Source organism: Ammospiza nelsoni, chromosome 1, assembly GCF_027579445.1.
Source record: "Ammospiza nelsoni isolate bAmmNel1 chromosome 1, bAmmNel1.pri, whole genome shotgun sequence".
NCBI lineage: Eukaryota > Metazoa > Chordata > Aves > Passeriformes > Passerellidae > Ammospiza > Ammospiza nelsoni.
The window spans coordinates 141,312,493-141,326,455 of record NC_080633.1 but is presented as its reverse complement, the minus strand read 5'-3'; the positions used below and the strand labels follow the sequence as shown (position 1 = coordinate 141,326,455).

General features: G+C 45.5%; 1 protein-coding gene across 1 annotated transcript in view; it reads left to right on the top strand.

Annotated features, from left to right (window-relative positions):
- The first annotated feature begins 528 nt into the window (after window positions 1-528).
- Window positions 529-13,963, top strand: part of SNTB1 (syntrophin beta 1) — a 113,512-nt gene continuing 100,077 nt past the window's right edge. Inside the window, exon 1 of the mRNA XM_059466420.1 lies at window positions 529-1,117. Coding sequence (XP_059322403.1) covers window positions 595-1,117 — 523 coding nt within the window. The 5' untranslated portion in view covers window positions 529-594. The remainder of the gene's footprint in view (window positions 1,118-13,963) is intronic.

Sequence of the window (13,963 nt, the reverse complement as noted above, 5' to 3'; positions counted from 1 at the left end):
CGATGTTCTAACTGTTCAACTAGATCATGGCAGCAAGAGGGCATATAAACATCAACTAAATGTGCAAAAGTATCGGTCACAAGCACTTAATACCTCCATCCTACAAAGCTGTGAAATAACTTATATTGTACTTCCATAGAGGCGAATTTTGAGTACCTTGGGGCCACCCGTTAGTTTTAATTCACTTTATACAAAAGTCCCTGGGAATAAAACAGAGTTGGGTTTTCCTTATCCCTTCCCTGTCGTTGGTTTCTTTCAGCTCCCCGCTACACCCCGCTGCAGACGGCAGCTGCCGGGGCTGGTCCCGCCAGATGTCATCGCAGCCCGGGCTCGGAGGCACCGCGGCTGAGGGAGGGTGTCCCGGCCGTGTCCCGGGAGGGGCGGGTTGTCCCGGTTCCACTCCGCCCGCGGGCGGCGCCGCCAGGTGCGCCCGCCCCGGCGCGGCCCCGGGGGGGCGGCCGCGGCTCCTCGCCCCTCCCCGCCGCGCCGGGAGCTGCCGCCCCCCGGCTGAAGTCCGGTGCCGCCGCGCTGTGCCGAGCGGAGCCGTGCCGAGCCGGGGGTGCCGTCACTCGGCGCTTCCAGCATGCTCCTAAGATGGCGGTAGCGGCGGCGGGCGGCGGCGGGGGCGGCCGGGCGCAGCGCAGCGGCTGGCTGGAAGTTTTGGTGCGGGAGCGCTGGCACAAAGTGCTGGCCAACTTGGGCGGCGAGGCGCTGGTGCTGAGCGGTGAGGAGCGCCCCGACGGCGCGGCCCACAACGGGCTGGGCGGCGATGGGACGGCGTGCCGCGGGGCCGAGGGCGGCGGGGGGCCGGCGGCGGTGCGCACCGCCTTCACCGACCCCCCCGAGCAGGTGCCCGAGGCCATCTCCAACAAGAAGCGGTGCGTGAAGGTGCTGAAGCAGGAGATGGGCGGACTGGGCATCAGCATCAAGGGGGGCAAGGAGAATAAGATGCCCATCCTCATCAGCAAGATCTTCAAGGGGCTGGCGGCCGACCAGACCCAGGCTCTCTACGTGGGCGATGCCATCCTGGCCGTGAACGGCACGGACCTGCGGGATGCCACTCACGACGAGGCGGTGCAGGCGCTCAAACGGGCCGGCAAGGAGGTGCTGCTGGAAGGTAGGGGAGCGGGGCGCTCCGGCCGTGTGTGCCCGGCGGCGGGGGGCTGTGGGGCGGGCCGGCTCGGCTGCCCGAGGGGCGGCGGAGCCGAGCCAGGGGCGAGGGGATGGCCCCGCGCATCCCGTGCTGCTCCTCCGGGCGTCTTTGCAGCGCGGAGAGTTCGCACTCGGTGCCCCGCGCCGGGACCCTGGACGGCGTGTTATGGCCACAGCCCCTCGGCAAGGGACGAGCGGGATGCCGGGGAGCCGGCTTCAACTTCCCGCCCTCGTATCCGCCAGTCCCCGCAGCCCCGTCCGTGCGCGGTCGGTGGAGGCTCCGCAGCCCCGTCTGGTCGCGTCGATGGGTCTGAACCCTGAGCCCTCTTGGGCTGAGGCTGCCGGTGGGAGCCTGATCCCTGCAGGGTGAGGGGTCTTCTGGACGTTTTCACATCTTTTCAGCCCAAGAAAGGTGGGGAGAGTTGGGTACTGTGAGAGGAGGGGTTAAAGAAGTAAAGGACCCCCCCTCCTCCCCTGCCATTAAGGGAATGACTTGGTGACTTTGCCCTGAATCATCTCGAAACGCCCGACACCACCCTCTCTCCAGTTCCTCCTTTCCCCTCCCTACTCCCGATCAGGGATGGGGGGTGGGGGCAATGCGGTGTAAATGAGGCTGGGGGTGCCTCAGCCATCCCTGCAAAGCAGCACCTTTTCCTTTCTCAAGGGTGACTGAAAGAGTTTTGTAAAAAGCAGCCTTAGAAATTGGCCTCGAAGAAAGGAGCAGACGCTTTTGTGCGTGGAGAACACGTGGAGGGAGGATGTCCCCCCAGAACGGGACAGAATTTGGGGGGAGCAAGTAGAAAAGCAGAGCCAGGTTCCCTCAGACCGCGAGTTCATGAGGAGAGAGGCGTGCACAAACGTCTAATCCCTGTCTTTTCACAAGGACTAATTTGCTTACTCCACCTGAGAGAATGAACAGCTTCAGAACTGCCCTTGGCGTGTGTGTGATAAAGTGATTACATATTTGCCCACAAGTTCATTTAACCGGAGGTCAATGGCATCTGAGGCATGCTGCAGTCTGCCTTCCCCTGTGCCATCGCTTTCCTGCGGGCACTTCCACCTCGCTGGACCTGTAGCCCTTTTGGTACCGCAGATTTCTTCACGTGTGGTTTTTTTGGTGGTTATTTTGAGGAGGAAAGGAGATGCTGCTGCTACCTGGGAGGTGCAGCTGAGCAGCCAACTACGGCATAAAGTTATAGAAAAAGTTTGAAAGGGAGAGAAGGTGAGAAATGTATTCCATAGTAGTGTGTGTTGAGAAACTCTTGTTGTCCCTGTGACAGCAAAAACTTGAGGAGTTCATGCTCCATGAGGATTTAAGGAGCTGAGGACAACTGTGTCTCCTCTCCCTTTGTGCCCTGCAATACCTGCAGGACCAAAGTGCATCTTGCCTTCCCTTGCTGCAGCTGAGTTGATTACAGATATACCTCTGAAGTATTAACATGAACTTCTCTGGGTGCTCTGAAGTGGGGCTGTTGCATCGAAATTTTATCACTGATTTGTTTATGCAGTGTAAGGGCTTTCTGGGGTGCAGCCAGGTAGTGGCTGACCTTTGCTGTGGCCTAATGAGTAATGTATACAGTGCTTGCGTGGTGCCTGCAGCATCAGCACCTGGGCATGGTGCTGCTGGGTGAGCCTTAAAAACCCCTCAGTTTTCTTCTGGGCTAGGAGTGAAGCATTTTCACCCTCCTTCACTCCTCCTTTTGACATCACAGCTATCTTGCATTCCTTTGCTCCATGCTGAGGTGCCTCAGTAGTTGTTTCTGCAATTGAATGTGTAATTAGCAATTTGTATGTTTCAGTAGTGATCTCTGTGTAGAGTTAAAATATTCTGACACTGGGCTCTGTATTTTGTCCTGCCTGTCTCTTGGTATTTCAGCAGCATTGTTAGCTCCAGCATTGCCTGGGAGGGCTTCTCCCTTCAGTGGGGACCCACTCCACATGAATGGCTTATGAAAACAGGCAGCTTAGAACAATTCTCTGCGATTCTATTGCCCACTTTGAAGCTCATTCTCCAGCAGCAGTGTCTAAAATGGTATTTTTATTACTAAAGGAAGGAAAATGCAAAAGTTCTTTTTAATCTTTAAAGTATAAAAGGGCAACACTTGATTTTCCTTTCCTTACAGATAACAGGATTTTGCCATTTCCTGACTTCTTAGAGAGTTATATATGGCAAAAAGCAGCCTGTGATGGGGCAGGACGAGACCCTTGTGCAGCTCCTCTCTAGACTCTTTCTCCAATTCACAGAGCAAAGCCAGCATGTGTTTCCAGGGTCAAAATGTAAGATTTACATTTTATTGAGATTTTGACATTTGTTTGTGACTTCCAGCCCAGGAAAGCCGAATTTGCAAAGGCATGGCAAGGTGTAAAGCACAAGAAGCACATTTCATGGTGCAGCAGGGCTCTAAGTATTGCCCAATGCATTGTGCATTCCTGGAAAGGGTCTTACCACTGAGTATTTCCTAGAGGTTATGGCAGGGAGGATGTGTCACAATACACCCAATATCAGAGTGCTGGAGCCTGCTTGTTATATAGTGTCCTGCCTAAAACTGCTTGCTCAGTGGAATGAGGCATTTACCAGCTCAGCACTAAACTGTAGTCTCTCCTGCATTCCTGTGCAGGGAGGATGGGAGTGGAAAATCCCTCCCCAGGCCTCTGCACCCTGTGTGGGAGGCAGGGCTGGCACCCGGGTGGGTGGCAGGAGAGGAAGGTCTGTGAAGAGAAGGAATCAGGCAATGCTTCCTTTCAACACTTGCCCCTTTTCCTGCATTGATCACTGTCTCTGGGCTGGTGGAAAGAGAGATTTGCTGCAGGGTCGGGAGTGGTGTCGCTGCAGCAGCTGTGCTGGTGTGAGGGGAAGCACAGCTGTAAAGCCTGGTAGGAGAGCCCCTACTCTAACAAATTCACTATCCATGCTGGGTTGTTCTGCCTTCTCATTTTCCATCCCCGAATTGTAGAATTCCCCTACTAAGCTAAAGTTCCTTCTTATAGGTGTGGTCTGTGTAGTTGGCTAGGGTGCCTTAAATCCAGTAGAATTTGGTAAATGGAAGGGAAATAGGGCAACAGGTGATACTGCCTTGGGAGGAGCTGTAAGGCAGAAGGTTCAAGAGGAGAGGGAGGTGATGAGGAGGAAGGACATGAGCCCTTAGAAATCATTCTGTCTCCTCATCTGCAGGGATGGAGCGCTTCTGCCTGCAGGGTTTAATTTCCTGTGAGCTTTTCATCACAGCCTGGGTGTGGGGAGCGAAGCAGGCAGAGGGAGCAGGGGTGGGGGTAGCCCTGATGTTGGGCTTGTCAGCCCTGGGTGGCTTCCCAGGGGTTCAGAACAGCAGGATGGAGCTTCTCATCAGAATTCAGGAGCAGAGAAAATTTCCCTACATGAGAGACAAGGCACCCTCGTTGTACAATACATATTTGCAGGTGTGGAAGGAAGTTAAAATTATCCTGACAGCTTTGTACATATAATTTATACAAATAATTATATGTACAGTTTGTACACATAATTTCCTTGTGGTTCTGTTAAATTTGGGGTTCTTTGGAAAATCAGGCACTTTGAAAAATCAAGCAGCCCCTCTCGTGCTGTGTGAAGCACATTACATTCAAGTACTCTCAAGACACCAAAGGTGTTTGTTTTTATCAAAGCATCCTGGGTAAGAGCAGTCCCTTGGCATGCTCTGTAACCAAACTGGTTGTGCTTTACTTGTATTCTCTATGTGTTCAGTGAAAATAACGAAAACTTGAAGTAGACTATGGTTATGTCAAACAGGACCCCTCTGCATGATGCTGCAGAAAGAAAAAGAGAGAAGGAAAAAAAAACTGCATTAGTGAATTTTGCTATCTTTCTGCTAGCTTTTCCCTAAATTGTTTAATGTGTGTGGGTGAGCTAGTGATGGTAGTGGAAGGTACCTGGTGGGAAAAGGAGCATTTTCTTACTGTTGTTAGAATTTTAGTGGTTTTGAATGATTCTCAGTTAACTCAATTGCAAGGTCCATGGAGAAGTGCTTTTGGCAGCCTACCTGGGCTTGCATAAATTTCCCACAGAGAGCCATCCACCTGCACAGTGACTTTTAACATGTAGCCTGTAGTCCTCTTCTGTGGCATTCTTAGGAATAGGGCACAGCTTTGAAGCAAAGAATAAGCATGATGCAGTTTGTACTGTAGTAACATGTATTATTTTCCAAACAGTACTTCTGTAAGAATTGTAAGGATTCTCCTCTTCCTACCCTTTTTTAATTTTCTCTAGGTGAAGCAAAGAAATCACATCTGTGTGAATTACATGCTGAAATAGTGTAAAATAGGTATGGGCTTCTTGTTGGCTGTAGCTTTCAATCTTACCTGGTTTTGTGTTTCTCTCAGTAAGGTAGTGACAACAGGAGATTTCTGAGGGATAGCAAAATACAGTATTTATCCAGAAAGTGAGTCTTCTGTGAGTATAGAGGAAAAGTGAGGCACAGGGCACTTAATAAGTGCTTATGTGACACAACTAGTTACTACAGTCAGGTCAGGGCTGTAAAGCTCAGTGATTGCTAATTGTATGCATAGTTTTCTAGTATAAGTATGGACAAAACCCTTTTTTGGGGGGGGAGGGGGGGAAGGGGTGTTTAAACCAGCAAATATGCAGTTAGGGAAATGCCTTATATTTAGAAGCTGTACATTTCATGACTCATGTAGCTACCCTTGGCACACATCAGTTTGAAAGTGAAATTGAAAGGGAAAGGAGCAGGGAATCTTACTCTAAAAGTCCCAGGTCTAAGCAGTTCCTGAGAATCTCAGTTTTGGTCGTTTCAGTTGCCTGCAGCTGATGGGGAAGGTTGAGTGGCAACACTTGATGTGTTTTTCATTGATTAGATTAGATTACAGGCTAATTTAGCAGTCCAGACAGCCTGTATCACCTTTCACAGATAAAAATCAGTACATCCTCTTTGCAGTAATTCTTGTATGAGTCTTCTGTCTCGGTTACTCTAAAGAAAATAAGGCACTTGTGGGCAACACATTTCTGGATTTATTTGGACCAAGTGCAGGGTGCCCTGTCAACCCACCCTGGGAATTCTGTACTAAGCCCTATAGAAGCAACTTACCACCATCTCCTTAAGGGTGCTTAAAAGATTAAAGATGTCTAGAGACCTGAGATTCAATTGCGCATGCAGATTAAATGTGTTAAGTATCATTAGAAAAGAAAAAAGCATGTTTTAAAATCCCGGTTGTAATTTCTTCGTGAAAATTAAATTGAAATCTTGGTATTACTCTTAAAGAATCTTTAAACCATGAGAGTAAAATTGAAAACTGAAGGCTTCTGCTATAGTTAATAAAACAATGTTTGTATCTTAATTTTGCTTGGGCAGGTGCCTTTTCTCTGAAGGCCATTTCCACCCTCTCAGGACAGCATTTTCACACAGATAATGCCAGGGGCACTGACCTCTTCCCACCCCTGCTGCCCACTGTGTTGGGTCAGAGATGCTCACTGCATGTCTGTCCTAAGGGAGCTGATGTGGAGTGTCCAGAATTCAAACCAGTTTGGATTTGGGACAGCCAGCTCAGGTGCTCATCCCAATAGATTAATGGTTTCAGATGTTAGCTGGGAATGAGTTTTAACTTTCTTTTATTCTCTTAATCTCACTGTTTCTATAATATATGGTATGGAACTTGCCCTGCTGGTAATGTAATGTAAAATTTGGCTGTAAGTATAGCATCTGTTTGTGTTTATTTAGAGTTCATAAGTATTGGAGAGTTTGCTCTATTTGTAACCTGTATCAGTAGTCAGTCTGCTTCCAGGCTTTAAAAACACAATATTTCCATTCCATTTTTCTAATTTAGATTTCTGATCATAGGATTATTTTGTACTTTATTCTGCAAGATTATGTTGCCATGGCTACTTTTTAGAATTGGTGCAGCCACTTCAGTAGAAGGGAAATTGGAGGAAACAGTAGTTCAAGAGAGCAATAGCATAAGTGAACAAAACATGATGAGAACAAAGCTGTCCCAATACAGCATGGAAGACTCTGGCTTTCCAAGTCTGAAACAGATCCTCAAGCATGTCAGAAAAATAGTTGGTGAAGAAGGGATGGTAGCAGTATTTCTAGAATGTGCAGAAACCCCTTTAGCTACTTACCATACAGAGTTTGTGAGTAGCCCATAGAGCACAGCTTTGCTGGCCTTGACGTGGTGTGTGGAGGTGAGCCAGGTTCTTCTTCCAGCCCCTCCCAGCCCCACACTGGTGTCACTACAGCAGCTGTAGCAGGTGGGAAGTGACTTCACTTGGCTCCACTATGTCATCTCTCCAAACCTTAAACTCTCAAGCAGAGAAAAACACTTCTGCCAGCATAAGGTGTGCCTGTGCTAAGGGGTTTTAACAGGACATCTGCTCTTAGAGCAATCAGGGAGAGCCTTGCACTGTTATGGCAGATTGGGAAAGAGTAAGGACTTGGAATAGTTGGAATAAATTGAGTTGTTTTGGCAGAGGCACATCGTTGTAAAGATGAGAAGGAACATCAGGGGAGGGGCAGCATTTGGTACATGCCCTGAGGAGTCTCATTGCAAGCAGAGAGGCAGTTTGGAGATGTTCAAGGTGAGGCTGATTGGGGCTAGAGAAGTCTGTGAGGAACTACAAAGGATGTGTAAAGCATGGAGTGCTGCTTGTCATTGATGCTACATGTAGGAAGGTGTGTTGTGAGCCTCCTTCATGCTCTTAAATGAGTGTGTCAGCTGCTATTTTGCAGGACTAGGAAAGCTGCTCTATAAGACCATATCTCTGTGCTTTAAAAGATGGGTAATAGCTCAGTCTTCTTTACCTTGCACTTCTGGGAGACAGGATTAATTGAAATGATGACATCCAGCATCTTGCAACATCTCAGAGTCCAGCAACACTGAGTAATGAACAGGGACACAAAAGTTTTCTTGTGGGGGAAGTTGGGAAAAGATGGAATTGGTTTGTTCATCATCTCATTAGCAATCAAAACATAATTTTTTCCAGAATATAAGTTAATAAACTTGCTTAAAAAAGGTTTAATCAGCTGTGACTTGTTCATCAGATTGCTTCAACACTAGATATTGCCTTGCAGTTAGGTTAAGTTTTTTCCTTAACATAAATTCAATTAAGGGACATAATTTCCATGTAACTCTTTGACAGATTTCTGACTGCTGCTTCTGCACACTTCTGTTACAGTCTGGCTTTAATTTTGTCTGTCTAGAACTTGAACTACTGAACTGGTTACAGCTTTGTGCACATATGCTAAGGGCACAAACAAAGTAGGTCACTGCCAAAGAGGCACATCTGTACTGTACTGTTGGGTAAAATGGAGTTTTTAATTGTAAGGAAGTGAGCCAGAAAAGTAGATGTGGAAAAACTGCCTCTGATTAGAAATGATTAACATACAGCACATTCCTTCTAAAAATGATGCACAGGTTTTTGCTGAACTGTTGGAGTTGTGCTTGTTGGCACAGCTCTAGAAGTCAGCAGCACTAAAGCTGTGGCCGTTTATTCCTCTCTGCTCTGGGATATTTCCTTCTGAAGATGACATGTATTTGAGCAGTGAGGCAGCTTCAAGGCAGCATACAGGTGAGTAACCTGTGTGTGTGCATCTATATGAACAGCTTCTGTTCACTTTAAATTGGTAAATTCCAGGTATGGTGTAAGTACCTGAGAAACAGAACTTTTTTTTCTCAAGTATCAGAAAACTAGAAATATATCCTAAGATAAAAATAAAATGTAAAAAGTCAGTATCAGAATATAAATTCTTTTCTGGAAAAGGATACACAACTTACCTGATTTGCTTCAACAGGTAATATGACCTCTTGGGAATATTTGTCAGCCTCATGTGCCCTTTCAGGGAAATGGGACCATTAGTTAAACGTTATGTTCCATTTGCCATAGGCATGTACAGCTGGTGCAGTGCCTATTTTGGCTTTTAACATAATCAAGAAGTTATGAGAGAGTATGGAAAAGCTACACCATGGAAATAATGTATCTCCACTTTAGTCTGAATTATTTCAATAATAGCTATTTCCAGGATGATTTACTATATTGACATGTGTTTAAACTGCCATTGGCTCTGATTCTGCAAGGGGAGCAAGAGACAGCTGTGTGAAGGTGCTGGAGAGGTTTAGAGTTATCCAGCATGTATCTTGTAAGGCTGCTTTAAGCTATTAGTTTTAACTCAGACAGTGAAAGTTTAATCTGTTTATCCTGGATTTTGGGCTTTAGTCCCCATTAAACAGCCTGGAAAGACAAAGCTAGCAGAGGGACTAGCAGATGTGGGGCAGATGTGATTTCCCCTATAGCAGGCAGCTTCCCTTTGGTCTTACTCTTCCCAGGTAGAAGCCAGAAGGATCCTTCTGTTGCTGATGTGAAGCCAAAGGAGGTATTTAAGTATTGGATGTTCAGAAGTATTTTCCAGGAATAAGGTGAGCAGGATTTGCTTTGAGTACTTGTGGCTTGATTTCTTTGTGAGGGTTTTTGATTGATTTTTTTCTGGTTTGGGGGGGATACTTATTTGGGTTTTTTGTTTGTTTGTGTGGGGTTTTTGAGTTTTTATTTGGTTGGGGCTTTTTTGTTGAGGACGCTATGAATAGAAAAAAAGGTCTTCAAGTTATAATTATTTTCCAAAGAACACATTTTTCTTGGTAACTACCTGTCCCTTTTAACCTACTTGTCCTGTCTCATTCAGTGGTAGGCTTCCCTGTTGCCCAGTCTCCTCCTCCATGAGTGATGGGTGGCTGGGATGAAGTGTCTGCAGAGACCCAGCAGGATTCCTACCACATAAATACATACTTGGGCAGAGAGACACAGACCATAAGATGTGTTTACACCATACATACTTGTGTAATGAACAGTCCCTTCCACAGGTATTCCTTGTTTGGTGCTTGACCTTCACACGTGCTTAGGGCCAGCGTGGCAGCTTCAGGCTGCTGGGGCTTTGCCAGGTCTGGAGAGGCTGAGCTGATGCCTGTTGCCCATTGGATCTCTCTGTCATGGTGGGGTGTTCTAGCTCAACACTGCAGAGGTTGTGGGGTCTCCCTCGCTGGGGATATTCAGGAACAGTCTGGATGTAGCCCTGTGCAATGTGCTTTGAGGAGAACCTGCTTAAGGAGGAAGGTTGGACCAGATTCCCTACCTGTGGTCCCTTCCAGTCTTAACTGTTCTGTGATTCTTTCTCTGTATGTCAACTCTGGGAAGCCTTTTCCAGAGCTGGGGATGTGGCTGTTTGTGAGCTCTGTTGAATTAGAGCCAGGAAGATGTGCTTATGCAAGAGAAGAGAAGCAAGCTTCAAGCTGGAATGACTTAGATGATGACAACAGTCTTTTCATTTAGAGCTCCAGGTCTTATTACTGTGTTTTGCCCAAATTAAACTCTTCTAGATTTCAGAAGTTTAGATAAATGGCCAGTTAAACAGTTAACATAGCCCAGATTTTTGAAGTCCTGAGCACAATGGTGAGGAGTGACACAAGCAATGCTTAAACCAGATGAAAGACCTAAAGGTGCTGCAGATGTCTCAGCTAATGAGCTTGAAGCCACCGTTGCTGTTGCTCTCGTGGCTTTTTTTACCTTTTCTTTGCAGGAATAGTGGATGGGTTGCAGGCTGATGCTCTTGGGATATTTGTAAGATAGAGCTCTCATCTAGCTCTGGGGGAAAATCTCTGTTCCAGCCTTGAAAGAGGTAAAAAAAACTTCATGGTAACTTCAGTCTTGTTTGTTTGTGAAATGCTGGAGAAGTGTCAGGCCAAAAGCATCCATAAAAGCAAATTACATTTCAATATGGGAAGAATGCAAATGAAAGCAACTAGTTTTAAGAAGCTCCCTGTTGTTCAGTGAACGGCTGTCTGTATAAATAAGCCAGACCTAGGTGATGTGTGAGAACAGGTCATAAAGAAAGCGTTGAAGTAACAAACCAGTGGAATTTCCACTTCACATGTTAAAAAATCAACCCTGAAAGTCTCCATTAAGGAGAGTCATAAATTGAAGTTCTAAGAGATGGCATATAAAATATCCCTGAAACTAAAAATTATAATCTGACAGTTTTGTGTTTCCCTTTCACTCTGTTATATCTATTTTAACAAACATGTGGGATAGATTATCAAAAGAGCAGCACTTTTTTTATGAAGTCTTGAGGAAATAAATAGTGAGTATGGGCATATTATAAATTACACCCAATAAAAATAAACTGAAATTGATTCTGGGCTTTGCCTGTGTTTGGACTGCGTTGCTAGAATCATTCTGTGTTGATCTTGTTTTATATATGTATTGAACTTTTCTGCTAGGCATACCATGAAATGTTAGTATTTAATACTTGAGTTTTTGTTTGACTACTGCCAGAGCTTTTTGTCTATGTGCATAAATAGTATTAAGACCTTAGAGAGGTTTCAGAGTTCACTCTCTTTACAAAAGACTGGGGAACAAATACCTTTTGGTTTTTGAGGGAGGAAAGGAAGGGCTGGCTTGAAAACATGCAGGTTTGTGTGGGAAATTTTATGATGTTTGAATTTGAGATAGTATTTTGTATCTAAAAGTTACTAAATTTTTTTGAAAGGCTGATTAGAACTTGCATTTGAAACCTTTTATAAGTAGAATTTTCTGTGTAGAAGAGCAGAGAATTATCCAATGTACCATCTCCTCATAGAAAATCTTTGCAGTCACGTCACATTTATCACAGAAAATTCTCATAGCCAAAAAGTTTTTTACCAACTCAGTGACCAACTTTGTTCGCATTTTGTTAAAATACAGTTAGTTTCAATAAGTGCAGGTATTTATTCAGTTCTTGGAAAATTTAGATATGCTGTTCTCCTTAATCACTTTGTTTTGTTACTTTTCCATCAATATGCACACTGTATGAAGTGGATAAGGATGTATATTTGGTATGAGCCAAGACAAATACACTTCCAGTAGAGAAGTCACAAGTGATACATTATATGAATTCCTGTAAGACATTTACATTTGATCTTTTCAGTTAGTCATACTTTTGGGGGAATGCTTCCTTGTTTCTCTGAAACTCCCAGTGGAAACCTTGAATGCAGGAGGAAATGAGGAAAAGACTTCTCGGTCTCTAAAACTTGCATAAAAAAGCTCTTTTAGGTATAATTTTAATATCTTCTAAATGCAGCTGTAAGTTAAGTTGGTCTCACTTCCCTTTTAGCTTTTGCTGTATTAAAGACTTCATGTAGAACTCTGTATATGAAGGAATCAAGTTCATTAAACCATAAAGGCTGGAAAATTATTTCTGCGGGGGAATATGCAATATATTATTTAGGGGTATTTTTTCTTTTTGCTTTCTTTCTGTTCACTATTGCATTGGCTGATGTTGTTTTAGGAATGCCTTAAAGTGTAGCTGTTAAACTCCAGAGCTGACCTAGCCTTGGTGTGGGCACAGCTGTAAATGTCTGTCAGCAGTATTACACAGGCACAAGGTGCACACAGTTTGTGTTGTTCATGCATTTGCTCATATCCAAGACAGAATTTGTTTGTAGATTAAGTTAATTGTTCTTTGAAAACAGAAATAAATAGAGTCTTGGGGTGATTCATTTGCTGAAATGTGTTACAGGAGGCTGCACCTGCAGTTGTGGTTTCTCTCAGGGTCTGTTTCCCCCCCAGACCCTGCTGTCCCTGTCCATTTGTCTGTGGCTGAGCTCTGGTGGTGACACAGTGATGGCCAGGCTGGTGGGGACACCCTGCCCTCTGCTAGAGAGTGCCAGGATGGGGAGTGAACATGGAGCAGGAGGTGGGAGAGTGAAAGCCGCCTTGTCTTCAAGCTGGCATGAACTTTCCCATTGATTTCCATGGGATTAAGATATTTTTTAGCAAGCAATAATGGCATAAATCACTGATGGGGAAATAAAGATGCTGATGCAGCATTATCTTTTCCCCAATACCTACTGTATCAATTCCCCTTTAAAATGGTTGGACAGCCCTTTGATCCTGGCTGGGTGGCTCACCTGGCTGGCTCTCTGCTCCAGGCTGTCCATGGAGTCTCTGTTTCCCTGGTGCTTCTCTGTGCCCGGCAAACCTGGCTCCATACTCTGCCTCCCTGACCTTGTCAGGCTGTCCCTCCTCCCTTTCCACTACTTCAAACACTGATGAGCAAAAGCTTTGTAAAATACATGTGGCAGCAGTTCAGTCTCCAAGTTCAGCCGTTTTGTGCAATAATAATTGATTAAACAATTGTTGTTTCTTTATTTACAGTTCTGTGCTAATCACAATGGTTGAATAGCTCTGCAGTCACACATGTGCCTCAGTTGTGGGTACTTGTATCAAATTAGAAAGTATCAAAATGTTTCTTCTCCAAACTCCCTGCTTTCCCTTGAATTCCAGGGTGACAGATCAAGAGCTTTTCAAAGGATGTTTCAGGTCTTCTGTCTCGTTCAGAGCTAAGCCCTGACCTCTTCAGGAGCAGAAGCACACTAAAAATAATGTTTCACTGGAGCAGAAAGTGGTCACTGTTTGTGCAGACAACAAAACTGTAGTTTCAGGTGGAGGCTGGTTTGTGAAGTTTTTTTTCTTTTCTAAAAAGCTGCACCCAGCAGAGATTTGACCCCTTTCCATTTGAACAGGAGGTTTGTAAGTGCCCTCATGCCATCTCTATAGAACTGTCCATGCATTGATGGTTTTCCAGGAGAAATTTGCGTTTGTAATTGCCTTGGTGCCATTTCAGTATGTAGTGTCAGACTGTGACAGTCATCACAGGTGTTCTGGGTTTGCAGAGTACACCAAGGCCAGAGTCTCTGCATGGCTTGCCCCTAACCCAACCACACAATGCCCCTCTCCCCACTGGGTTTTCTGGCTATCATTTGACTTCTTTCTGACTTCTCACTGCATCATTTAGGATGC